At 35.7% G+C, this 26,048-nt stretch overlaps 2 protein-coding genes across 3 annotated transcripts in view; one reads left to right on the plus strand and one right to left on the minus strand.

Moving 5' to 3' along the window:
* Window positions 1-17,433, minus strand: part of LOC133306257 (uncharacterized) — a 31,428-nt gene extending 13,995 nt beyond the window's left edge. The window contains exons 1-17 of one of the 2 annotated variants that reach the window (XM_061506553.1): window positions 17,249-17,433; window positions 16,502-17,086; window positions 16,065-16,426; window positions 15,143-15,794; window positions 14,892-14,978; window positions 14,632-14,678; window positions 13,604-13,713; window positions 13,416-13,516; window positions 11,450-11,542; window positions 10,573-10,656; window positions 9,713-9,796; window positions 8,359-8,427; window positions 6,998-7,057; window positions 5,649-5,720; window positions 5,303-5,410; window positions 5,023-5,099; window positions 369-452 (exon numbers count right to left, since the gene is read on the minus strand). In XM_061506553.1, coding sequence (XP_061362537.1) covers window positions 369-452; window positions 5,023-5,099; window positions 5,303-5,410; window positions 5,649-5,720; window positions 6,998-7,057; window positions 8,359-8,427; window positions 9,713-9,796; window positions 10,573-10,656; window positions 11,450-11,542; window positions 13,416-13,516; window positions 13,604-13,713; window positions 14,632-14,678; window positions 14,892-14,978; window positions 15,143-15,794; window positions 16,065-16,426; window positions 16,502-17,086; window positions 17,249-17,332 — 2,759 coding nt within the window. In that variant the 5' untranslated portion in view covers window positions 17,333-17,433. Of the gene's footprint in view, window positions 1-368; window positions 453-5,022; window positions 5,100-5,302; window positions 5,411-5,648; window positions 5,721-6,997; window positions 7,058-8,358; window positions 8,428-9,712; window positions 9,797-10,572; window positions 10,657-11,449; window positions 11,543-13,415; window positions 13,517-13,603; window positions 13,714-14,631; window positions 14,679-14,891; window positions 14,979-15,142; window positions 15,795-16,064; window positions 16,430-16,501; window positions 17,087-17,248 lie in introns of both variants that reach the window. The other variant, XM_061506552.1, reaches the window with a different exon arrangement.
* A 4,916-nt stretch (window positions 17,434-22,349) lies between these two features.
* LOC133306266 (probable xyloglucan glycosyltransferase 5) lies at window positions 22,350-25,544 on the plus strand. The gene is made up of 5 exons (XM_061506563.1): window positions 22,350-23,072; window positions 23,588-23,896; window positions 23,989-24,279; window positions 24,642-24,755; window positions 24,883-25,544. Exons 1-5 carry the CDS (start codon window positions 22,350-22,352, stop codon window positions 25,528-25,530), a joined length of 2,085 nt encoding a protein of 694 aa, XP_061362547.1. The 3' UTR covers window positions 25,531-25,544.
* Window positions 25,545-26,048: the final 504 nt, after the last annotated feature.

The following is a 26,048-nucleotide window of genomic DNA, read 5'->3' on the forward strand; positions in this document are numbered from 1 at the left end:
TGTAGTTGTGGAAGTAAATCAAATGTGGATTCAAGTGCATTGTTTCAGCCATTTATTTCTTCTCTTTTATTTGGGTGGATTTATGTATGATCATGATGTCTACTTGTATCCTCGAATTTCCTTTAGCCGTACATACATAAAATATCTTTGGAATGCCATAGATTTTGGCCCTATTATATATTTCTATTATTAGAACCAAACTAGCGCGCAATCATATGATTTCCTCACATCGAGCAGAACACAATAATATAACTCACCATTCTTCCAAATGCGTAAACTAGCAAACAACAAGTACAACATTGCATAAAAAAAGTATCAGCTTGTTAGAAATTGGAATCTTCAAACTGGGTAAGCAGTAAAATACTCACTTGCACCTCGGATGTTGATCACAGCCTATAAAGTAGCCCGCACCAAATCTACTTACTTTAAAAATCAGTGTGCCTTCCATACAACTGAAACAAGTTCAATCAAAAGATATCAAGAGAATATATGACGAACAAATCAAGCAGCATATAGTATGTCATGAAACAATTCTCCCAAAAACCTAAGTTGTTGGATGAAGACATATGAATGGTTTTATTATATTATATTATATTTCTAATATGGCCCCTTACGCAAGAGCTATTTGAGCTTGAAATGTGGACAGGACAATACACAAGCTCACCTACCATGTTTTATTAGAAGAATGGCAGCAGCAAGGATCGAACTCTAGACCACTTAGTCATAAAAGATCTTATATCATGTCATGAACCAACTCTCCCAAAAGCTTGAGTTGTTAGGTGAAGACATATACATAGTTCTATATTATAATTCTACCATAGATGTCATTTTCTACAAATAACTAAATCAGCATAATATTCTCATTTGGGTTCATCCGCCACCAACGCTAATTAGTTCGGAATAAAGGTGTTGTTGATGTTGAACTAAATCAGCATAATCACAAAACAAAATATAGTATAATGGTAAAATTCCAAGACAAATTCATGTGTTTTATATTCCTCAAGGTTGTCAAGTACCATTTTAATAGTAAAGGATGTATTTCAGTGGGTTTTTTTGGAAAACAGTTATGGATGATGGAAAAATCAACATAACTTCATAACCCATAAGTACTTCTCTTAACCACTTTGATACTTTGACAGTGAAGGTATGCAAACTTATCATGTTATCATCTCTATTCTCTTCTGCTAAAATAGTGGGGCAGAATTAAATATAGCATCATGAGGGCCTGGTGCACGAGATGAAGCTTTTTCTTTTGTAACAGAGATGAAGCTTTATATCCAAGTCCTCTACTAGACATATCATGTCACAACCCCATGTATAGTGCAAAACTAAGGCCAAATCATATGGCCCTGGGCTATCTGAGCTATTATAGTGAACTCTTCATATGCTTATATATACCACCATTCAATCCCATACCTGCTGTAGAAATCAAGCTGTCAAAGTCCCCACTGAATACCAATCCTCCTCAATAAATTCAACGAAAAAGCCATTAAATGTGAAATCTACAATCCAGCACACCAGCATTAATGCCACAAATATCACCACCAATGGTATCACATTCGTGTGTGTCCCCACATGTTGTCCACCAATATTCTTGTCAAAACATTTCTGTAACGCCCGACCGCTTCAAGAATCAATGACTATCCCCACATACTAACACGAGACTTTTCAGTGTGTTTTTTCCTCACTCGCACACATCCCGCGAAAACTTCCCAGGAGGTCACCCATCCCAGAATTGCTCCAAATCAAGCACGCTTAACTGTGGAGTTCTCCCAATCCGGGCTACCAAAAAGCAGATGCATCTTGTTAGCACAGGTAGTACCAATTAATTCTTATAAGCTATCCCAAACTGTGCAGTCTTATACCTGTACAGCCTTTGGAATCCCTCTCTTTCGGGTGTCGATTTGATTCATCCATGCATGTAACCCCCAACTGGAAGCCTGTCAGGAGCCGCTCCTGGTCCGTGCCTCTTTGCACCGGCGATCACTCCCCGCCCTCGTCAGCGCTCGGGATGTTACATGCCCACCAGCTTCCGCCTGGTTCGTCCTCGAACCACACCGTACTGGATGAGAGGCCCTGCTCTGATACCACTTGTAACGCCCGACTGCTTCAAGAATCAATGACTATCCCCACATACTAACACGACACTTTTCAGTGTGTTTTTCCTCACTCGCACACATCCCGAGAAAACTTCCCAGGAGGTTACCTATCCTAGACTTGCTCCAAGTCAAGCACGCTTAACTGTGGAGTTCTTCCGATCCGGACTACCGAAAAGCAGATGCATCTTGTTAGCATAGGTAGTACCAATTAATTCTTATAAGTTATCCCAATCTGTGCAGTCTTATACCTGTACAGCCTTTGGAATCCCTCTTTTTCGAGTGTCGATTCGATTCATCCATGCATGTAACCCCCAACTGGAAGTCTGTCAGGAGTCGCTCCTTGTCCGTGCCTCTTTGCACCGGCGATCACTCCCCGCCCTCGTCAGCGCTCGGGATGTTACATGCCCACCAGCTTCCGCCTGGTTCGTCCTCGAACCACACCGTACTGGATGAGAGGCCCTGCTCTGATACCACTTGTAACGCTTGACCGCTTCAAGAATCAATGACTATCCCCACATACTAACACGAGACTTTTCAGTGTGTTTTTTCCTCACTCGCACACATCCCGGGAAAACTTCCCAGGAGGTCACCCATCCCAAAATTGCTCCAAGTCAAGCACGCTTAACTGTGGAGTTCTTCCGATCCGGGCTACCGAAAAGCAGATGCATCTTGTTAGCATAGGTAGTACCAATTAATTCTTATAAGCTATCCCAAACTGTGCAGTTTTATACCTGTACAGCCTTTGGAATCCCTCTCTTTCGGGTGTCGATTCGATTCATCCATGCATGTAACCCCCAACTGGAAGCCTGTCAGGAGCCGCTCCTTGTCCGTGCCTCTTTGCATCGGCGATCACTCCCCGCCCTCGTCAACGCTCGGGATGTTACATGCCCATCAGCTTCCGCCTGGTTCGTCCTCGAACCACACCGTACTGGATGAGAGGCCCTGCTCTGATACCACTTGTAACGCCCTACCGCTTCAAGAATCAATGACTATCCCCACATACTAACACGAGACTTTTCAGTGTGTCTTTTCCTCACTCGCACACATCCCGGGAAAATTTCGCAGGAAGTCACCCATCCCAGAATTGCTCCAAGTCAAACACGCTTAACTGTGGAGTTCTTCCGATTCGGGCTACCGAAAAGCAGATGCATCTTGTTAGCATAGGTAGTACCAATTAATTCTTATAAGCTATCCCAAACTGTGCAGTCTTATACTTGTACAGCCTTTGGAATCCCTCTCTTTCGGGTGTCGATTCGATTCATCCATGCATGTAACCCCCAACTGGAAGCCTGTCAGGAGCCGCTCCTTGTCCCCGCCTCTTTGCACCGGCGATCACTCCCCGCCTCTTTGCACCGGCGATCACTCCCCGCCCTCGTCAGCGCTCGGGATGTTACAATTTCACACTTCTTGTTATAACTTGCTTTGCTGCCATTCCTCAAGCTTCAAGCCCAGCTGGCTTCAAAAGCCCAAAGAACTTAAAGGGTAGGAGAGACTACATGACCAAATGGAGTCCAACTGCCAAAGTCATCTTAGTAATCAGCTATTGATGTTCTGGAAATTTGTGTCCTAAAAAAGCTAATGCGCTATTTCGAACCTCCCTATTTACAACTCATTGCATTACCTGACCCGCTAGTTTGACATCCTAAACAATATCTGCTAAATAACTTGGAAACAATTAAAAAAAAAATTAAAGCAAATATAATATCTACCATTATTAACATAAAGTAGACATTGCTGCCTCAAAAATTTTGTTATTTATGTCAGTTACCAACTATCCCAAAAGCTTATGCTATTAGGTAAAGGTTCATGGATGATTTAATATCTAGCACACCCCATCAAACAAGAGTCTCGGGGCTTAAAGTGTGAACAATGAACAAGCTAATTTTACATTAGTTGAAATTCAACTTTGTTTTAGAAGAATGAGGGTGGCAAGGCTCAAAATCCTAACTACTTAGTCATAGAGGCTTTGAACTATGCCAATGACCAAGTATCCCAAAAGTTTAAGTTGTTAAGTAAAGGCATAAGAACAATTATATATCTAACAATTTCAAAATTGTCCACAAAAATTATATGATCATTAAACATTAAAATAATGTGAAGGTAAAAGATATAGTACGTCTACACAAATTTGAGAGTAAAGATAGGAAAAATCTTCAAAGGAGAAATCATTTGCAATTTGCATTTACTGAATAAAGTTACAAATGACTAGTCTCTGTGTGTGTGTGTGTACATATCAACATCATCAACATTAAGTCATTAACATCAACATTACCTTCATTCCAAACTAGTTGGTGTGTGTGTGTGTGTGTGTGTGTGTGTGTGTGTGTGTGTGTGTGTGTATATATATATATATATACAAGAAAAAAATTCAGAAAAAAATTATCAAGACAAAGAGAAGATAATTAGAAAGAGTTAGGAGAATAAGAGATCCTCCTTGCAATAAATTAAAAAGAAAGAGAGAGAGACAAAAGAGGACAAACAAAGAGAACAAAGAAAACATCAATGTAGCGAAGTTACCCAATTTTTCAACATTTCTGTAAGAGAAACCCCTGCAAAAAGACCATGGGCTTTTCGCCAAGTAGAAGCCAAACACATAATCTTAACACAAAGTATCTACTTATACAAAGAAATCTCCTCAAAGATTCAAGAACTACGCTCCAACAGTCCAACTAGAAACACCACAGAGGGGCATAGATTGCACATTTCCACAAGAATTAGGCTTCTTTACTTCTCCCAAAACTAGTAAAGCTAGTCAACAAAAACTGGTCCAAGGACCAGCGGCAAATCCAGCACTCTCCGAAAATGCCAAACAAAAAATTTAATAAAGAAATAGCTACAAAACAATGTAAGATTTCATGTGGCCAAAGACCTGCAACATGTCATTGGTATTTACTAATTCCACCCACTACATGGCATAACTTACCTTGGACACACCCGGCTCTGATCTGGGAGAGAGGCAAATAAATACTCCCCAAATTTTTTTTCCAACATCTTCTCAACCTGTGAGTGAAAAAACAATTTCATGAGTAGATAAAGTAAACAAACACTGCTGCAGTAGCATTTTATTTTCAGAATATCATAGTCACTAACTGGATATGCAAACATACAAAGTGCATTGAACAACATTACCAAGACAGCATATCAAGAAAATGAGAATTTCAGACCACTAGATATAAACCCTTGATCAAAGAGAGAAGTCAAACCTGGTGAATATGAACATTAGAAGTACGCTCACAATATGATTTAAACCGTGTCCAATAATCTCTAAGGAGGCCTTTCCACTCAGTTAATCCCGCAGAAACATTATCAAGCTGAATCAAGAATGAGACATGAAATAAACATACAAAATAATAAACAACAACAACCAACTAGCTCAGACAGTAGGCAATAGAATCAAATTAAAAATAGTAGAGAAAAGGAGTCAATAATTTTTTTAGAAAGGTGAAAAGAAATTAGTAAGTTTACAATAGCAGTACATTTTCCCAGCTTTAAAATACGTAGGAGAGAACAAGTGGGAAAGGGACACAATCACACAATCATAGAAGATACCTCAGTTTCCATGTCGGCAGTGAAACTGTAGTCTGTGACCTCTGAAAAATGATGTGACAGAAAAGCTGAAACCTAAATATCACCCAAAAAATTGGTATAAAATACTAACCATAAATCCCAGCTCATCTCACATTTTACAGAGAATAATAATAATAATAATTGACAATGGACAAGCCTAGCATGAATTAAGTCGTACAAAATTTGAAACAGAAAAGGCACATTTATCCCATTACCCTATATGTCAGGAGAAGAGGTTTGTAAGGAATTGAAAATAAAAGACTCATTGATTAGAGATTATTGCTCAATTAGAATAAGGAGACTGCATTAATAATTTTATAAGTTGTTCACATCTGCATATGATGCAAAATTCACCCTCTTTTTTTAATGGCATTTCCTATTCTTTATGGAAATCAGGACAGCACAAGATAAGGATCTGTTTTGTTTAAGGAAATATTTTCTGTTTTCACTAATAATTACAAAAAATCCACCTTGCTTTTTGAAAATAGGAAAAAAAAGTGAAAACAAAGTGGCCCTTTTGTAATTATTGGTGAAAACAGAAGATAGAAACTGAACATGTCCTAAAAACAAACAGGCCCTAAGGGTTTAAACTGGCTTAATTTGGATTTCTTTTATGGGTTCAAGAAAGACCACTGTATATGTAAGCAAAGCTGGTGAATGATACAATAAAGGCAACAAGGAAAATATTCTCACAGCAAAGATAAACCACGGCGAGGTCTTGAGGCAAAGCATTATAAAAAACAGTCATAAGGCTGGTATTCTCAGTATTTACCTAATTAAAACTGTATAAATAATATAAACAAAACTGGAAATAATAGTAAGAAGACCAGAGACCAGTCATACATCAGACAAACCACATTTATTATTGATTGACAAAATGCAAAGGGGCCTATATGGCTATATCTGTAAATAAGCATAGGTTTTATAGCTAGAAATTAGAGGACCAAAATAAAATGTATGCATAGTAAGGAAAAAACTGAAGAAAGAGATGATAAAAATCAGTTGACTCTATAACCTCATGCTGACAATTGCAGGAATGACATTATTTGAGGTCTTCGTAGGGGGCATATTATTTAAGGGTTTTATAATTCTCATGTTGAATGAGAATTGAAATCTCATGTTGTAGAGATAAAAAGCATGTGGGACCCATGTGTTAGAAAAAATTATACGTAGGACCCATGTCAACACGGAAATCGAAGGGTGTGTAGGAAAACTTGAATTCTCATGTTGAATGAGAATTATAAAACCTATTATTTAAATAATATATTAATATAACTATTATTTCATCCCTGCAGAACATTAAATTCAAAACTTAAAAGCTCAAAGCTTACCATGCGACCACGAAATTCTGGAGAAAGAACACGACTTTTTACTGTCACATAATTTCTATCCTGAGGCAACAAACAATTGAGGTCTTAGAATTGTTTCAAACTGATATTTAAAAGTAAATGCATCCATGTCCATAAAACCAGCAAATATCTCATGTATTGCGTGCGAATTTTTATATTCAGGTAAATTATAAAAAATAAATTAAGAGAGAAAAATATCTAAGAGAAAAAAAACATTTAAAATTATAAAGGATATGCATAATTAATTCAAGTAGGTTAAGCAATATTAGATTATGGAGATAAATAGAAAATAATCAGAATTTTATTTTGTAATTGATAAGGAGAAAAATACGACAGTGAATTGAGAGTATTAAATATTAGAAGTATTAATAATAAAGTAGAAGAAAGGATGTGTGGTTTTCAAGGAAAAGGCACGTTTTTAATGAAAAAAGAGGGTATGTAAAGATATTATCTCACCCTCAAGTGTGAGGACTCTAATTTATTATATAAGCGTGGATTTCCATGCTTGATACAGTAAACATAAAAGAGACAACAGTAACAAGACAATCCCACAAAGCCATTATATCTAGTTTAGAGAGGGAGAAGAGCTAAAAAAATAGGATGTTTTTGCATATTCGAGATCAGGTTCTCGATTATAATTGGAAAATTACTAATTGTTTCAATGGAGAACAATAGCTGAATCACAAGCTCAACAAATACTAGAAGTCACAAACCATGATATGTATGAATTGATTGATGAATTTTTATTTTAGTTATGGATTTATCATGAGGATTGGCTTGTTATTTCCTTAAGGTTTCTATTATATATTAAGTTCTTTAGTTACGCAGAATGAATGAGAATTATTAACTTCAGGTGTATATAAAAAACACTTCTAGCTTTACAGTCGCTTCTTCAGTTTCACAGCCTTCTTAAGCTATCTAAAATGGCCAGAGACCTACAGCAACACTTCTTTGATTATATAGTTTCAAATGGTCAGGAAATGAGAAGCCAACAATGATGGTGAATCAGATAACATGAAGGAACAAGCAAATGTTAGACCTTACAACATACACATACTACCTATCATTGGGATTTGGGACTGCTAATAGGATGATAAGGACTCATCAATTAATTCAGCCCCTACCAATATCTGATCTGGTGCAGTGTAATTGATCAGAGCGGCTGAGCAAAGCCCAAGTGACTAAGTACTTGAAAACGCTTCAGCTCAATCAAAAACCTAAACAACTTGTATAATTATCTTACTAAATCACAACTTGTAATTTAAATTGATGGGCAAATGTGATAAAAAAATAAATAAGATATGGTATGGTTATGACATCCAACTGTTCCACAAGTCAACTACCTGTAAAACTTTTAATGTGGTTGCATATGTCGAAGGTCTTCCAATCCCAAGCTCCTCAAGCTTCTTAACCTATAATATGCAATATCATAAGGAAAAACCTCAAAAGAAAACACAAAAGAAACAGTGCAAAAGAAATGAAAGCTCGATGCCTTCCTCTTTGCCAGCACAAAAGACAAGGAAAAATATTGTACTATAAGGGAGCGTTTGGTAGAGGTGATATTTTTTTTTTACTACGAAAAAAAGATTTCTAGGAATATGGTGGGAAATTTTTTTTCCCGGGTAAGTTACGAAAGGTGTTTGGTAGGTCCAAATTTTTTTCGGAATGTTGGTTAATTATACTGATGCTATGGAAAAATAAATATACTATATATCAAATGGTATTTTCGTTTGGGATTCTGAGTTAAGACTGAAATGATGGGAAAAAAAGTTTCCCAGGAATATTTTTAGTTTCCTCATACCAAACATTGGAAAAAAATTTGCCCCACCCCACTTTCCTAGGATTTCTAAAACAATCTCCATATCAAACATCCCCTAAAGGAAAAATATCATAAAAGAACAACATTATTGGAAGAAAAAATTAAAAAAAAAAATTACAAGGAAACAAAAGACAAGCATTAGAATATAAAGTTCCCTGACTAATTGAACTGAACCAGGTATTACTTCAACAGTTCAACTAAACGCAATAGGTAAAGCTCATTAGCTAAGATTATTCAACTAATGGAAGGGTTAGAATAATATCCTTCACAAAAGTAAACATTGTAGTATCAAAGATACCAAGAATATCAACATCAACAGCACATTTAACCCACGCTAATTGGGGTCGGTGGTAGATGAACCCAAAAATAGATACGGGAAAACAAAAAAAAAAAGGTCAATGGTCTTTTCAATATGTTGCATGCCACCGAATTAATGCAATAATTGACAAAAGCCTTGAATCAAGAAATTATAACACGAATCAATCAATTGAAAATTTGTTAACTTACACACTATTTCAATTGACCTAAACACATTTAGCTAACATGAAAACCTAAATTTCTAAACCTAACAACAGCACTGTTCAAATGCTGTATTTAACACATTTCCAAGTGTGGTAAAATGCAACTTCTCTTAACAATACCCATTGAGAGTGAGCCTTAAAGCAACGGTAAGGTTACAATCGAGCCTCACCCCTACCCTCGCAAGTTAGGGAGCCTTGTTCATTGGGGTTTGCCCTTTTATTAACAAAATCCATTGTTAGGATTTCCAATATCGGGCATTACTTCAACGACCGACAAGAAAGCAGCACCAACTTAAAGCAGCATACTTACGGTCTATAGTACTCCAATAATCTCAATGAAAAAACTTGACGACTTACCAATGATGCTTCAGAGTAACGTGGAGGTGGTTGAGTATGGTGCTGATTAACTTCAGTTTGAACAAGATGTAACAGATCCCCTGTCTATAAAATAAAAGTCAATGACGACAAATGTAGTTGCATAGTTTATGGCATTAATACAAATGCTCAGCCATAAATCAAGCTTAATTATGTAAAAAAAAAAGAAAACAATCAGGAATCAGTCTTATTTTTCCAATGGCATATGCCCATATCCTGTTGAGTGACACAACTTTCAGCATCATGAATGGAATTTATAGATTGAAAAAATAAAACAGAGACATAGAAAAGTTAGCCTATGGCAAGGCGAGAAGAATTAGCAAAGGGAAAAGGCTTTAAAATCTGAAGCCTCCGCTTAACAGCTTACGTTTTAGAAAAAGTGATCCTTGAAATGGTATCGAAATCCCTCCATGGAATAAGTGGTCAAGATTGATCATTGTCACCTCCATTCTAAATAAAGCTAAATTTCAGCAAAAGGTAAAATGGGCTAGCACATAGTTCATGTTTTAAGCCCAAAGGACTCTTGTGTGAGGGGAAGGTTAAAGATATAAAACTATTCTTGAGCTTCCACCCAATAATATAAGCTTTTAAGAGAGTTGGTTTTCCCCAACAAGAGAAAACAAGAAAAAAGGAAGACATTATTACAAGGCCCTCACGGGTCTGTCTATACATCTGTGTAAGGCCACACTTTTGATAAAACCAATGGAAAAGCACCATTAGGAAGTCAAGAACAGCATCCTATCCAAATAAACTGAAAAGGCAGAGACTGCCACATACGTGGAGAAGGCATGAAATTGTTATCAATAGCATAAACAGAAATATCAAATTCCCCAAAAGATTACCTTTAAAGAATTTAGAACCCCAAAAGCTTGATCACGATTGGATCCATCACCGTCTTTGTCTTGAATGGCTTCAGTATCAATGTCCTAGAAGTGGGGGAAAACTACACATAAGTCGGGAAACACATCCGTTTCTGTGGTCTAGTTATATAAAGGAACATGTGGACATTCTCTACCACAGCAGAAATTGATAGAGATACAAATACATTCCTGGGTCTACACCTCTACCAGACAGCTTAGACTTTAGGAGAGTTGACTTAACAAAAATATAAATTTGAAGCAAGGATGCCCAGAAAAAAAATGTATCCCAATCGTTCATAATATTACAGAAAGGACCAAATGCAATCTGAGTTCAAATATGACTAACACTAAATCCTTAATGTCTCTTTTATCAAGCAATGCACACAAAACAGAACCACATGCATCTACGTACTTTACTTTAATATATATTTCTTTTGGGATATGGAAACTCTGGAGTAACCTCTGCATATATATAGCAAAAAAGATGGAAAATCTTTCCAAACATTTTACGCTTCAGTTTATGAGATCTTGTTCAAGGTTAAAACATGATTTTAGATAGCAGACATATACTTGTAGCATATAGCAGAACTTTAAAAATTATTTTTACAAAAAAGTTTTGAATTTGAAATCTAACTATAATAGATATTTTCCAAGTTGCAACTAACTGGTACTTAAACTCAAAATAATTACTAGTAATAAGAACAGTAATTTATTTCATAGAAAATAACAATAACAGTGATAAACAAATAAATCATTATTATTTGTCAGGTACTATCAATTGGTACATGAATGATTATAAATCATCAAAAGGCTAAGTAAAACCACTTCACATATCACTTACTGCTGGAACTAACCATACCATAAAAACTGCTCGGTATCCAGGAAAATCAACCCTTGAGCTGGCAGATCGTAACATAATAGAGTCATCAGCATTTCCAATATCAACTTGTATCTGAAATCAAAAGGACTTTAAGAAACATATCTGGTTAAAAATAATATCAGATTGCAGCAGATGAATGCAAATGTAATTTCAACAATCAGAGAATTATGTTAATGATCTTTCTCTAGAACACGGACATAATCTACCATTAGTTGACCTGGATAGATGATTATGAAAAATAAAGTCGCCAGGAACAAATTTTTCAATCTAACAAACCAAACTGGAAAGCTAAGAGATGGAAAGTGGATATTTTACTAATTTTTAAGAACACCCAAAATAGCCACTGACTAAAGAACCCAAGAAGATACATGAGAAACCTGAATCACAAAGGAAAGCTAAGCTACTACTGATATGCTTGCACAGTGCATATATCCAGGGTAAACCTCCCCATCAAATAATACGGGGGAAACATCTCCCGAATAAGGCTTTAGCCAACCTGAGTTGCAACCCATCAAATCACAAAGTCAACCACAGATACTGTCAAACAAGCCCAGGTAGCTAGAGGCAGCAATCCAGCAACCTAGACCACTTGCGGTCACTACCAATGTATTTATATATTATAGAAGAAACTGTCACAACAAGTAATCTATAAAAAAATGTGGCAGAGAGAGGATCTCCTACTTGCGACAATGCCCAAGGGGTTCGTCTCATTCCAATGCCTGTGGGATACCATGGTCAAAGATTAAAAAAAAAAAAATAATATAACATCAAAATCTCTTTTTGCACCGTTCTGCAGCTACTTTACTTCGGAATAACTGTTTGAATTTTTGGAAAATATTGGGTCAGCCCTAAGGATTTGAATCAGTTTTTCTTAATTAATTTCAGAGGTTTTGGCTTGCACAGAGGGTAAAATTTTGTGGCATTGTTCTGTCTTTGCGGTTCTTTGGTGTTAGTGGCTGGAGAGGAATGCTAGGATTTTAACGGGCACTCGTTCAACTCTAGAATTCATCCGGGATAGAGTTATTTTCTTTTTAGCCACTCTTTGGTGTTTTTTTCATGGCATGGTAGTTAAAATCTGGATTTAAATCTTAAAATCCCGATTTTAACGATTTATTTTTGCTAAAACGATTTAGATTTCACTTAAAATCGTTTCCAATATAAAATCCTGATTTAGACATTTACTTAAGTCCCGATTTTAAGATTTAAATCCCGATTTTAACTATTGGAATGATGTTAAGCAAGTTAGAAAAATTGTTGAATATAACATTGCTGATGTTTCATCCGAAGATGAATGGATTGTGGAAAATGAAGGAACTTTACCTCATGATGAAAGTTTAGATGAAGACAATTTTGAATGATGTAGTTGAAGATCACGTGGAACAGAATTTCTTCGATGATAATAACTTGAATGATTTATTAGCTTAGACCCTTAGAGTGTGACAATTATATGCAAATGTATAAGGATGGTGGTAGGTAGTCTATTTTTCTTAATTTTTTTTTTATACATAAGCATATGTATATAAAAATTTAAATTTTTGAGTGCAGGTAAAATCTACGATTTGTATTACGATTTTACAATTTACGATTTTTTATTCCCTTTCCAATTTTAGGTAAAATCCCGATTTTGACTACCTTGGTTCATGGTGTTTCTTTTCCAGACATGCAGAGAGGTTGGCATGCTTTGTTACATGTTCCAATCTCCTATGTTCTAGTTTTGCTATCTTTGTTTTGTTTTTTTGAGAGGATGTCTTATCCTCTTTCATCATACCTTTGTCTTCCTCCTTAATAAATTTCTTTTTCTATTAAAAAGAAAATATGGCATCATTTTGAATACTAAATTAATCTATAGCCAATCATCCAGGCACAAACTAGAAAAAAGCAGCTAGTTTAAAATATACTTTCAAGGTTCATATACTTTATGTTGAAGGAAATTCAGTATTCGAACCTGCTCAAAGATAGCTGGTTCCATCTGACATGAAACTGTTCGTGACCAAATAAGTGTGTATAGCTTCAAGGATTCTTCATCTAGTACCCCAGCAAGCTTTGCTGACAACTCATCAAGAAGTAACTGTTAGCTGACACACTTAGTTCCCCATTGAAGTTAAATATTTATGAAAAATGCATGCATCATACATGGTAACTTCCTTATGTCAGTCGGTCTAATGGCTTCATGGGCCTCTTGTGCATTTTTCACCTTTTTGAAATACTTCGGTGGACTTCGCAAGGCAAAATCTTGTCCATACCTGCATACAGTAAATTATTGTTGGTGCACAGAAAAACAATCAAAACATGCTTAATAAGCATTCAAATTCAAAAAAAATAATGCAATTTCAGACAAAGTTACTAGTTGCATTGAGAAAAAGTATCAATAAATGCCTTGCATGTGGATAGAACTGAACTACACTTTCTTTCCTCAGACCATATTTTTTCATATCGAATAATAACGTTTAGTTTTCATTTTTTTTCCATGAGGGTAAAACTGTAGCACTTGAGATTCATGGAGTCTATAATAATCTTACTTTTAATAATTCATTCTCACTCCCACCCCAATCCCACAAACTTTATTTTAAATGTTATGAATCTTATGATTAGAAGATCAACCTAGATTCTCATTATATCAAGGGAAATAACCTGAAATGGCCTACACACTTGTAAAATGTTATTGATATTAAATCTATTAAGTGCAATTGTTCGAATAAAAGACTTAACCTTAGAGGGAGCTTTATATGTAATGGGTTTATTAAGGTGCAATGTTTCTCTACTGAACAAAAGACATAAGAATTTTTTTTTTTTTGGGGGGGGGGGTGGATGCATGAAAACACCCCAGAAGAATCAAGAGACCAAATTCTACTATCTAGATCAAAGACAAACGAACAGAGTCAAGGAATCAAAGGGACCTCCGATTTGTAGGATTCCCCATCATTTGAATTACAAAATAAAAAAGTGGAAATCCTGAGAAACAATGGAATCTTGAATGCTATAAAAAATTTGTTTAGGAGAGTTGTGCAGGAACATAGACAATAAAACTGTGAAAATACTTCTGTATTGACTTGATTGATCAACGATGAGAGGTTACCACACAGACAGGCAACCTATTAGTAAAAAATGAAACTCTTGATAGCAAGCATATGCAGAAAGATGTATGGAGATGTGCACGTCACCTTTCAATGATCAGGGAGCGTATATTAGCAACAGCTTCATCAGAAATCTAAGAAAGAATATTCAAAGTGAAGTGTTAAAAATTAAGATGATCATCTGCTGACAAAATTATTGAACTGACAGAAAGAAACTCTAAATATGCCATCCAAAGTGGACAATTAATGGTCGGCTTTTGTGGACAATTAATGATATATTGATATACAATGCATCTAGAGTTGTTCAGAACATTTCACCATATTCATGCAACCAAAGTGATACCTACATGGAGTCCATCAGTTCTGATATATGTTATCAGACCCGCTGCTACACCATCAGACAGTTCAACTCCCTCATATAGTTTCTGTGCAAGCTGCATTGCCAAGGCAATAAAGATTAATGATAAAAGTAATTCTATATATTTAAAATTTAAACATAATTAAATATTAATTCCAAAGGAAAAACAATTCCTAGCCATTACAGCCGCAACTATGTCAAGTAGGGAAATAGGCTAGGAATAGATAAAAATTATAGTACCTTCATTGTGTGACTTGCCGAAAAATGCAATTTGTTTGCAGCATCTTGCTGAAGTGTTGATGTTATGTAAGGTGTTGGAGGATTTCTTCGAGTTTTGTTTCTTTTCAAGCTAATAACCTGAAAATCTGCTGAGTTTATTTTGCTTTCAATATTCATTGCCTCAGTATCAGAAGTAATTGAAAACTGATTCAACTTCTGTGAATCAAAATGGGTCAAGTGAGCAGGAAAAATAAGGTCCTCGTTTGATCCTTGCTCTTCTTTTTTAAATTGGGCCTCCACAGTCCAATGCTCCTTCGGTTTAAATTCATCAATTTCCATTTCTCTATCACATATAAGAGAAAGAGCAGCAGACTGAACTCTCCCTGCTGATTGGCAACCTGGTAATTTCCTCCATAGTAATGGTGAAATGTTAAACCCAATCAAATAATCAAGAGCCCGCCGTGCAAGGTAAGCATGAACCAAATTCACATCAATCTCTCTTGGTGCTTGCAGAGAACCTTTTATAGATTGTTCAGTTATTTCATGAAAGACAACCCTTGCTACGGATATATTATCGTGTAGAGAGCCCTGTTGTTGTAACATCTCGATGATGTGCCAAGCAATAGCCTCTCCCTCACGATCAGGATCAGATGCAAGAATTAGGTTTTCTGCTCTGTGGAATAACGTAAAATGAATTAAGCAGGAGACAGGTTGTCAGCAACTTATGCATAAAAACAACATGGAATGGAAACAATCCATTGCAAGTAATCATGATGCATCTGCATTACTCTAATAACATAATATTGAACAGCCAACAATATTAGCTCCCTGGAAATTATACCTAATTGTAATACCGAGATACACCACACACAATCATACTAGTACAACCAACCAGTGCCGCTGTAAACAAAAGCAAGTGGATGAGAGGGGTAAGAGAATGTACCCGCTTAGTGCAACCTTGATGCTCTTGAGATGAGTCCAGGCAGGCGATGGAACCTCCCACACCATACTAAAATCATCATCAGGTCGCACCGAACCAGACCTTGCAGCCAAGTCCCTTACATGACCATAGCTCGGCAAGACCTCATACATATCACCAAGGTATCTCTGAATAACCCTCGCCTTCGTAACAGACTCCACAACCAGCACAGACTTTCCAGCAGGAGGATATAGTGCCTTCTGTGTAAATTTCCATGGGGGTTTCGCCTGTTCTTCCTGACCAGAGTTTTCCCTTTTCTTCTTCAACTGGCACTCCGTGGAAGCAGAATTATCCAGTATTTCTTCAGTAGCACTCCCAGCTGAATTCTTCTGAATAAATGCAGTGTTAGTTTCAATACTTCAATGACACAAAACACTAATAGGCATTCTGTTCTTACTAACCTTTAAGCTATGCGAGGAGCTAGGTGCAACATCACTAGCAGTACCGGATTTCTTCTTCCCTTTGGAAGATTTTCTAGAAACTTCAGCTCCAGCAACCTCTTGCGACGAATTGCTCGCGGAAGCCTTGCTGTTTTTCTTGCTTTTTGACTGCTTTTTTTTCACCGTAACTTTGGAATCCTGTTTATCACTTGCAGCAGGCGGTGTTGATACCAGTGATCCCTTCTTTTCTTTACCCAAACTTTTTCCAGAAGCCACGTTGTTAATATCTTTAGACGCAGAGTCACAAGAACCTCTTGCTTTCGCAGTTTTCTTCGGTTTGTTATCCGCCACGACAGAGGAGAACCTCTTGGGGAAAACTCCATCACTAATCAAACTCCTTCCAATGCCATTCCCAATATAGGGAAAAGCAAAACCCCTAAGTGATGCCATGGACCTAGAAGAACCATGGCTAATGCAACTTAGCCCAATGTGCGAATGGCTCTTTGCTATTACCCTTACGGTTTGGCATTGGACACTGTTGCCAATGGCTAAAGTTGCATGCGGTAAGTGAGAGTTAGGGGAAGCCTGAAGCACCCTGAATTGCAACTGCCACACCATTTTCCCAACCGAAACACAATATGTCAATAACAGAAAGAGAAAATTAAATTGCACTTTTACAACAATAATTCTATTTTGATTTTTTTTCTGACTTTCATGCAAACGAGCAAAGAAAAAAAAAAAAAAAAAGGAGCGAGAAAAATGAATCACCATGAAATGACGTAGAGGTGGTGAAGAGTGAGAAGTGGCGGTGGTGGTGGTGGTGGAGAACAAGCTCCTGTGCAGTTGAATCATCGTCACGAGAAGTTCATCTCAAACATTAGCATTAGCTGAAGGATTGCGATGAGTGAAGAAAGAGGGATTTTGACCTTTTTGGTGAGAATTGTGAACGCTGCAAAGAGGGTTTAAGAGTAACGGCAAATGGCGCTCCCAATCTAAGGGTTAAAGCTATATTTATAGCCTTCATCCTTTGTTATCATGTTATCACCGTTTTTCAAACAACCAAAGGGAACTGGGCTGGGCTATTTTCACACATGTTAGGCCCAAAAGGAAAATGAGCCTGAAAAGTGAAAGGCGAGAAAAATATGGAGATTATGATGATAATATATCCAAATTAAAAGTTGGTAGTGTAAAATAAGTAATGATAAATGATAAATATTAATTGTTTATAAAGGAAGTTTTACTATAATATGTGTGTATGTGTTGCTAAGAGGAACATGACATGTTGAAGTTACAGATTATCAAACATGTTGCATAAGTGCTAAATAATGAATTCTTCTTCGCTACATTTGATGGCAATTAGTTAGGAATATGGAAAGGCAACGCATGCAGGATGGTAACGACATGTCACACGATATGTCCATGACCAGGAGCAAACAAGGTTATAATTTTATGCACTGATCGAGCAACAGAGTTGCGATAAATGAATACATCACATTACATATTTAATTCAGTTAAGGTTGTGCTGTGACATCCATGCCTCATCGTCGTGCCTTGTCTGCTGTTCTCTAGAAAACCAAAGTTGGCTATGTCTCTTAACATTTTTTGAGGGGGCTCAAGCATCATAATTAAAATGGTAGAACTGTTTATATATATATATTTTGGTTGTGACTTGTTCGACAAGTTGTTGATGACATGGTTTGTATAATCATGTAGGTTGCCTCCCTCAGACCCGATCGTAGAAGACTAAGCTTTGAAAGCTTCTTGGATTGCCTTTGATCCTTGACCATAAGGATATTAGTAAGTTAATTAACTTGCTTGAATATGAGTTTGGTTTGATTATAGCAATTGGTGAATGGGATCCTTGATGATTCAATTGTGATTATTAAATAGTTATGTGTTGTAAGCATTTCTTGTGTAACAAGCAAATGTTGTGAACTTTCTTGCGGGGAAAGGAAATAAGGCATTGGAAAACTTTCTACAAGGTAAACTCTTTGGCCTGTGTATGAGTTGTTGAGTGGGTATAACTGTTGAGAGTTAGTTACGTGGAAAAAGTTAGAAGGTATTGTTGTATAAAAGCAAGAACAGTTGGTGTACTGAGATGTGAATGAATATACAAAAACGTTTATTTTTCTCTTCATCCACTCATTGTTCCTTTTTGCATCTTTGATAGGGTTCAGCCGTTATTATTGGTGCTTTAATTGATAGTTGAAATTACGGAAAGAGCTATCTATTGACTAGATTAAGGTGTCATGGGGTATTATTGTATTTAACATTGATAGACGAGTGAAGCCGCCAAAAGGGAAAGGGCTACCACCGGGTCAGTGTCGATAGAGTGAAAGCCGTCGTGGATGTCGGCCCTTAAAGGCGATGACAATGTTACAAATCCTACATTGGTTGTATAGGCAACTAGCGTGAGGCTTATAAGACCTTGAGCACTCTCACCTTTGAGCTAACTTTTGGGATGGTGACCTTAAGGTTCATAACAATACGAATTTGAAATCGGATTAAAACGTTTGACATAAACATAACCCACATATTTTACAGGTTTACACAACACTAATAATCTATAACTTCAAGGTGTGTCACTTATTATGCGGGTTGACACAACATGACAAAACACGAATAACTTATCAAACTAAAAGTGTGTTACCCATTATACGGGTTGACACGACACGATAAGACACAAATTATATGTTTACAATATGACAGGATACGAATAATCTACAAGAAGATTAAATTGGATTAATTTTGAGTTTGTAGGTTGACACACAATATGACACATTTTTTTGTGTCATTTTTCACCAACACGAACACGACACAAATTAAAAAATGAGTTAACTCGAATATAAATTTTTTGTATTGTATTCATATTATATTAGTAGGTTGTGTTGAAATTGTCATTTCTGATAAAATCCATTTTTTTTTTCATTTATATTCAATTCTTTTTATTAATGCACCTCTGATGACCTCTCCATTCTCCAAAATTGATATTTGAGGATGAATGGTAGAAAGAAGGAAGAAAAAAATATATGCGATATTCAGATGCTGCCGGATAATGCTCTTAATAGGTTCTAAATCTCCATTTCTAAGGCTATGACTATGACTCTATGAGTGCATGGCTGTAAAGAACAACGTTTTTTCCTTTCATAATTTTCTTTGGTACCTTGGAATATCTTCTCTTTCCTTTTTGCTTTAGTGGAGGATGAGAATTCTACAACGTGTATTTTTACCATGCCTTACGATAAGAATTATAGCGGAACATATTCCAACTATAATTTGATAAGAATTCTACAATAATAATAATAATAGTAATAAATGTTATTTACATTAGAATATTATGTAAAATGATCTTAATTATTCGTAAGCAAATACACGATGATAATTTTGTTACTTTTTATTCCAATATTTTTTTTTCTTATCTCTTATTGTCGTTGATTTGTTCATAAATAATTATAATAATTTCAAATTCTTTTAAATAAATAACAAACTTACCTTTTCACTTCATCAATATTTTCTCTTATTTTCTTAATGAAAATATTAAAAGCCAATACTAAAATTAGAAAAAATAATTAATATTTCTTAGTTTATTAAAGTATTACAAAAAAAATAGTAAAAAAACTCAGGAGTAGTGAGTCATGTAATGCTGGTGGTACTTTATTACACTGGTTTGATTCGCCTTAAATATGGAATTCTGGTGGCAACCTATATGTCGGCGCTACAGCATATCCACTTCCCATTATGATGTAGCATCAAAGCTGTACTGTACTACTCTTTGCTCTTTTCTCTTTTCATTTATTTTAAAAGAGTTTTTTTTTTTTTTTTGGTAAACTTTAAAAGAGTTTAATAACTGGTGTAAAGAGAGAGACAATGGTATTATTTAATAACTTTATTTTTTAATATATGTTATTACTTTCATAATTTTAGTCAAGAATAGAAATACTCAAGAAATATTTGAAAATGTGTTTCGTTGAGTTTAAACAAATTTGTATTTCTTAAATGATATCTTTGAAAATAGGACCAAATTTAAAATCAAATATCATTTCTTAAAAAAATTGAAAGTATATTGGCAACAATAATTATCACAAAATCTAGTTTCCCTCAACATACATAGAGGAATACTCAATGAAGTATATTAAAATGTGATCTTCTCGTAAATTTGAATAGTAACAAAAGTCACATCAACGAAATGTATTTTCTAAATTAAAAACGAAAGATATTTTTAAAAGATTTATCAAACTATTTTCTCAAACAAACAATTTTTTTTTTAAATTTCATAAAATAATACAAGAGTTTAACTCAAATGCTACTTGACTATATGACTAAAAGAAAAATAGTAGCTTACCACAAAAAACAAAAAAAATAGTATACCTTTTTTATTCTCGCGGTTTAGAGTCCTAATTTTTTGTTAGACTACTATTATATAAAAAATATATATATACCAATTTATAAATCACGTGAATATTTATCACAAAAGTTTTAAAGCAATAATCAGAAATTTAATTTTATATATTAAACATTATCTTTATATTATAGCCCTTCTATTTACACGTTGTGCTTTAAATAGAGACAATGTAAATATGAACAAAATATTCCTAAGATAAGCTTCCATTTCTAACTAAGTTATGTTACCATTTATAAAGTGCAAATCTACCCGTTTAATCACCCAAAAGTTATGGATCTTAAAATGTGGATATCTCTTTAATAAATCTTTGATAAAGAGAGATTATTCTTTTTTCGTAGTTACTCCTCCCTAATCACTGCACGCTTTCTTGCTCGTCCCTCTACTTCATTATTTTATTATTTTTGTTTATCATTATTATTTAATTATTCATGATTAAAAAATTAATCTGCTAATTAGTCTTTTTTATAATTAATTTTTTTTCATAATAATAATAAGGATTCATTTTTTCTGCGGTTACTGCAGATAAGTTATCAAGCCTAATACGATGTTGTTTCGGAGTGAAAATTATGGTATTTTAATAATTTTAATTTATTTCAGGATTATTATAGTCTTTATAATTATAATTTTATAATCTTTCAATCCCAAAACGATGTCGTTTTGGAAGTAAATGCAGATAACTTGTCTGCATTAACTACAGAAATATTTTTCTCTGATAATAATAATATGTGATTAGCAATAATATAAAAAACTCACTCTGACAATAAATCAACATTAAATTCTTTATGATCATGTATTATATATAAGTAAACTCAATGTTGTAGTGAGAATCTTCCACTCCTAACGTGGGTAGAGCAATGGTGTACATTAAAATTATTATCTTGAAAAGATAAGAAAGTGCTGTCTTCTGGTCAAAACATTTCTCCAATGTTTCATCCTTCAGTTTTTGATTTTGATTACATTTGCAGAATCTAAATAAAAACTCATATATTGTAAATTAAACTTTGGTTGGGATAATGTGGATTTAGTGAAGTGGATCATGAAACCCCACTTGATGTTAGCATCTCTGACAGCTGCAGATACCTTCCCTCATAAGATGTGACTTTCCCATGTTCGGGGCCCTTCAATGAGTTCCTTCACACTACAAAAGAAGACCCTCACTCAATTCACGTTCTCACTTTTTATGTGTCTGCATTTTCTTAAATGCTGAATCCTTCAAGAGGGTTCCTTCTTATGGTTTCAACTTTCAATAGTACTTGAGCAACTAGGAATTTTTAGCTGTTTTTCACAAAATGGTTTGTCTCATTTTCATGGGTTTTTAGATCTGAGTCCTTAATCTTAATGGGTAGTATGAAAGATCTATAAAGTTGGTGTCTTCTTGAGTACTTCATATTTGTATGTATAGGTGTAATTAAACTGTTGCCATTTGTGTGAAGTTGTGAATCTGTGTCCAAACTCATCACAGAGGAAATGGCTCCAAGCTTTGATTTTTCCAATAGGTGGATGAAGGATACTCAGAAAGGAACATCAGTGGTGGTGACAATGGAGAACCCCACTTTCTCTGTTATGGAGATTAATGGTGCTGATGCTGCATTCAGACCAGTTGAGAAAAACCGTGGCAAGAATGCTAAGCAAGTCACATGGTTCTTGCTTCTCAAGGCTCATCGTGCTATTGGCTGTGTCACTTGGCTTGCCACGGTTCTGTGGTCGTTGCTTGGAACTATTAAGAAGAGGTTGATTCATAGGAAAGGTGTGGCTATGGAGGAGAGTGAGAAGTTGGAAAAAGGGAAGGTGTTGTTTAGAGTCATCAAAGTGTTCCTTGTGACTTCTTTGGTAGTTCTGATGTTTGAGGTGGTTGCTTATTTGCAAGGTTGGCATTTTAGGAATCCCAGTTTGCACATTCCTCGTACCTCGGATTTGGAAGGGTTGATGCACATGGTTTATGTTGTTTGGTTAAGGTTTCGTGCTGAGTACATTGCTCCCCCAATACAGGCACTCTCAAAGTTTTGTGTTGTTTTGTTTCTTATACAATCCGCGGATCGTATGATGCTTTGCTTGGGGTGCTTCTGGATAAAATACAGGAAGATTAAGCCAAAGATTGATGGGGATCCCCTTAAGATTGATGATATTGAAGGATCTGCATGTAACTATCCCATGGTTCTGGTTCAAATTCCCATGTGTAACGAGAGGGAGGTAAGACCCCAAACTTTTGTTTCTTCTTGTCCCTTACCTGGTAACTTAACCGGTTGATATTATTTAATGTAGCAGCAATTTCAATTTATTAATTTTAGCTAGTTAATTTACTCAGGAAAAGATTTGGAAATTGTCATCAGAAGACAAGCTAGAATTTACAATGTAATTTACCTTGGATTACCGCAATATAATTTAAAAACCCCTTAGGAATTATATGCAACCTTCTTGAATTAGAAGCAAAATTACTCTTTAGCCTACATAACAATGTGAGAGCGAGCCTCGGAGCGGCGGTAAGGTCGCTCCTTGTGACTAGAAGGTCATGAGTTCGAGTCTAGAAATAGTCTCTTTGCAAATATGCAAAAGTAAGGTTGCGTACAATCAATTCTCACCCTTACCCTCACAAGTCAGTTTGCCTTGTGCATTGGGAATTTTAAGTATTTGTCAATCTTATAAGCAATAAGGGACAATTAAGGCTATTTTAATCCTTTGGCTTTGCATGTGGTGATTTTATGCAGGTGTATGAGCAGTCTATTTCTGCAGTTTGCCAAATTGATTGGCCAAGGGATTGTTTACTGATTCAAGTACTAGATGATTCTGATGATGAGAGCATACAGTGGTTAATTAAGGGTGAGGTCACAAAGTGGAGCCAAAAGGGAATCAACATAATCTATAGGCATCGCTTAGTTAGGACTGGATATAAAGCTGGGAATCTCAAGTCTGCAATGAGCTGTGACTATGTGAAAGACTATGAGTTTGTTGCAATTTTTGATGCAGACTTCCAACCAAATCCTGATTTTCTTAAGCAAACTGTGCCATATTTCAAGGTTAAGAAGAGAACATCAAACATATTCATTAAAAGTTCTTGGTAAATCTGTGTTTAGCATATTTTAATATCTGTGCACGCCTTTTATTACAGGATAACCCTGAATTAGGCCTTGTCCAAGCTAGATGGGCTTTTGTGAACAAGGATGAGAACTTGTTGACTCGTCTCCAAAACATTAATTTATGCTTTCATTTTGAGGTAGAACAACAGGTCAATGGGGTATTTCTCAATTTTTTTGGATTCAATGGAACTGCTGGTGTTTGGAGAATCAAAGCCCTAGAAGAATCTGGTGGCTGGCTCGAGAGGACAACTGTAGAAGATATGGACATTGCTATCCGAGCTCATCTCAATGGTTGGAAATTTATCTTTGTAAATGATGTAAAGGTAATCATAACAAGACTTGTTTTTCCGTTAATATTTCCATTCTTTGCAGTGCATACTGTACTGCTGTCCTTAAAAGGGCAAACTCGGGTGCACAAGGCTCCCCAACTTGCGAAGGTAGTGGTGAGAGTCGATTGTACATAGTCTTTCCCTTGCATTTCTACAAAGAGGTTGTTTCCAGACTGAACCCGTAACCTTTTTATCACAAGGAGCAACCTCAATACTGCTCCAAAGCTTGCCCTCAAGCATACTGTGTTATTGTACTTCTAGAATAATATTCTTATATATGCTAATATGACTAGTTGCTTAACTTTCACCTTAGATCCCTAAAGCACTCTTGAATTCTGAAATCTGTAAATTTTCAGGTACTTTGTGAAGTTCCTGAGTCCTATGAAGCTTATAGGAAGCAGCAGCATCGCTGGCATTCAGGTCCTATGCAACTTTTTAGATTGTGTCTGCCAGCAATTTTGAAATCTAAGGTACATATGATACTCATCCAGAAGTAATAAATAGAATAATGAAAAATGAAAACAAATTCTGATAACTTGCAATTGTTGTTTATAATATGAGCACAGCCTAATGGACCTGAATTCTCTGTAACTGCAGATATCAGCATGGAAGAAAGCAAATTTAATACTGCTATTCTTTCTGTTGAGGAAACTTATTCTTCCCTTTTACTCATTCACCTTATTTTGCATAATTCTTCCTTTAACCATGTTTGTCCCAGAGGCAGAGCTTCCTTTATGGGTGATCTGCTATATACCTGTATTTATGTCATTCCTCAACATTCTTCCAGCCCCTAAATCTTTTCCTTTTATTGTTCCTTACCTTCTTTTTGAAAACACAATGTCTGTCACCAAGTTCAATGCAATGGTATCTGGACTCTTCCAATTGGGAAGCTCTTATGAATGGGTTGTCACAAAGAAAGCTGGTAGGTCATCAGAGTCTGATTTAGTGGCTGCAGCAGAAAGGGAAGCTAAGTCAATAGAACAACAACAAAAGATTCATAGAGGAGCTTCTGACAGTGTACTAGTTGAGTCACACCAATTTAAGAAACTGAAAGAAGCAAATGGAGCACATGTAAAGAAAGCTAATAAAATATATAAGAAAGAGCTTACTTTGGCATTCCTCCTCCTCACAGCTTCTGTTAGGAGTTTGTTATCTGCACAAGGAGTTCACTTTTACTTTCTTCTTTTCCAAGGGGTGACATTCCTCCTTGTGGGTCTTGATTTAATTGGGGAGCAGATAAGCTAGTATTGATTCAAAACAAGGAGAAAAAAAATGGAAAATAAGTTGCATTCAAGCTGCAAAACAAGCAATGCAGTAAAAGAAAGTTCAGTTCTTTAGATTGATTTCAAGTACCAGAGAGGATTTCTCTGTTATTCATCTATATATATATATCAATTCTGTTTTAACACTAATCATCCCAAATATTAAATGTAGGTCCCTGGTCATTATATTGAACTCTTGCTTTTCTGTTATAGATAAGAGCAGAAAATATTTCACTTTTGTTCTTTTTTTTTAGGGTTCTTCGGTTCTCCTTTCACTGCTGATGAGAAAAGTTGCAGCAAATTTTTAATACTAGGATACATGGTCGTATCCTGGCTTAAAAAAAAAACATCAGGATCCACACGCGTATCATGAGAAAAATAAATATTGCTGCACTTTTTCCCATCTGCAGTGACATGAGAGCTACATATCCCTTTTTTTTATGGCTTTAATGTTTCTAAAGTGAATGTAGATAGGTTATCTACATTCTCTTTCAAAACGAC

The sequence above is a fragment of the Gastrolobium bilobum genome, unplaced genomic scaffold, assembly GCF_033153095.1.
Source record: "Gastrolobium bilobum isolate Gb01-03AN ecotype WA unplaced genomic scaffold, APGP_CSIRO_Gbil_v1 utg382, whole genome shotgun sequence".
In the NCBI taxonomy this organism is placed as follows: Eukaryota; Viridiplantae; Streptophyta; class Magnoliopsida; order Fabales; family Fabaceae; genus Gastrolobium; species Gastrolobium bilobum.

What these genes read in the sequence shown, in the direction of transcription:
- LOC133306266 (XM_061506563.1), top strand. Translation starts at nt 22,350, where the DNA reads ATGGCTCCAAGCTTTGATTTTTCCAATAGGTGGATGAAGGATACTCAG. An exon ending in AAACTGTGCCATATTTCAAG is followed by an intron (nt 23,897 to 23,988) that starts GTTAAGAAGAGA and finishes CTTTTATTACAG; the next exon opens with GATAACCCTGAATTAGGCCT. An exon ending in CAGCAATTTTGAAATCTAAG is followed by an intron (nt 24,756 to 24,882) that starts GTACATATGATA and finishes CTGTAACTGCAG; the next exon opens with ATATCAGCATGGAAGAAAGC.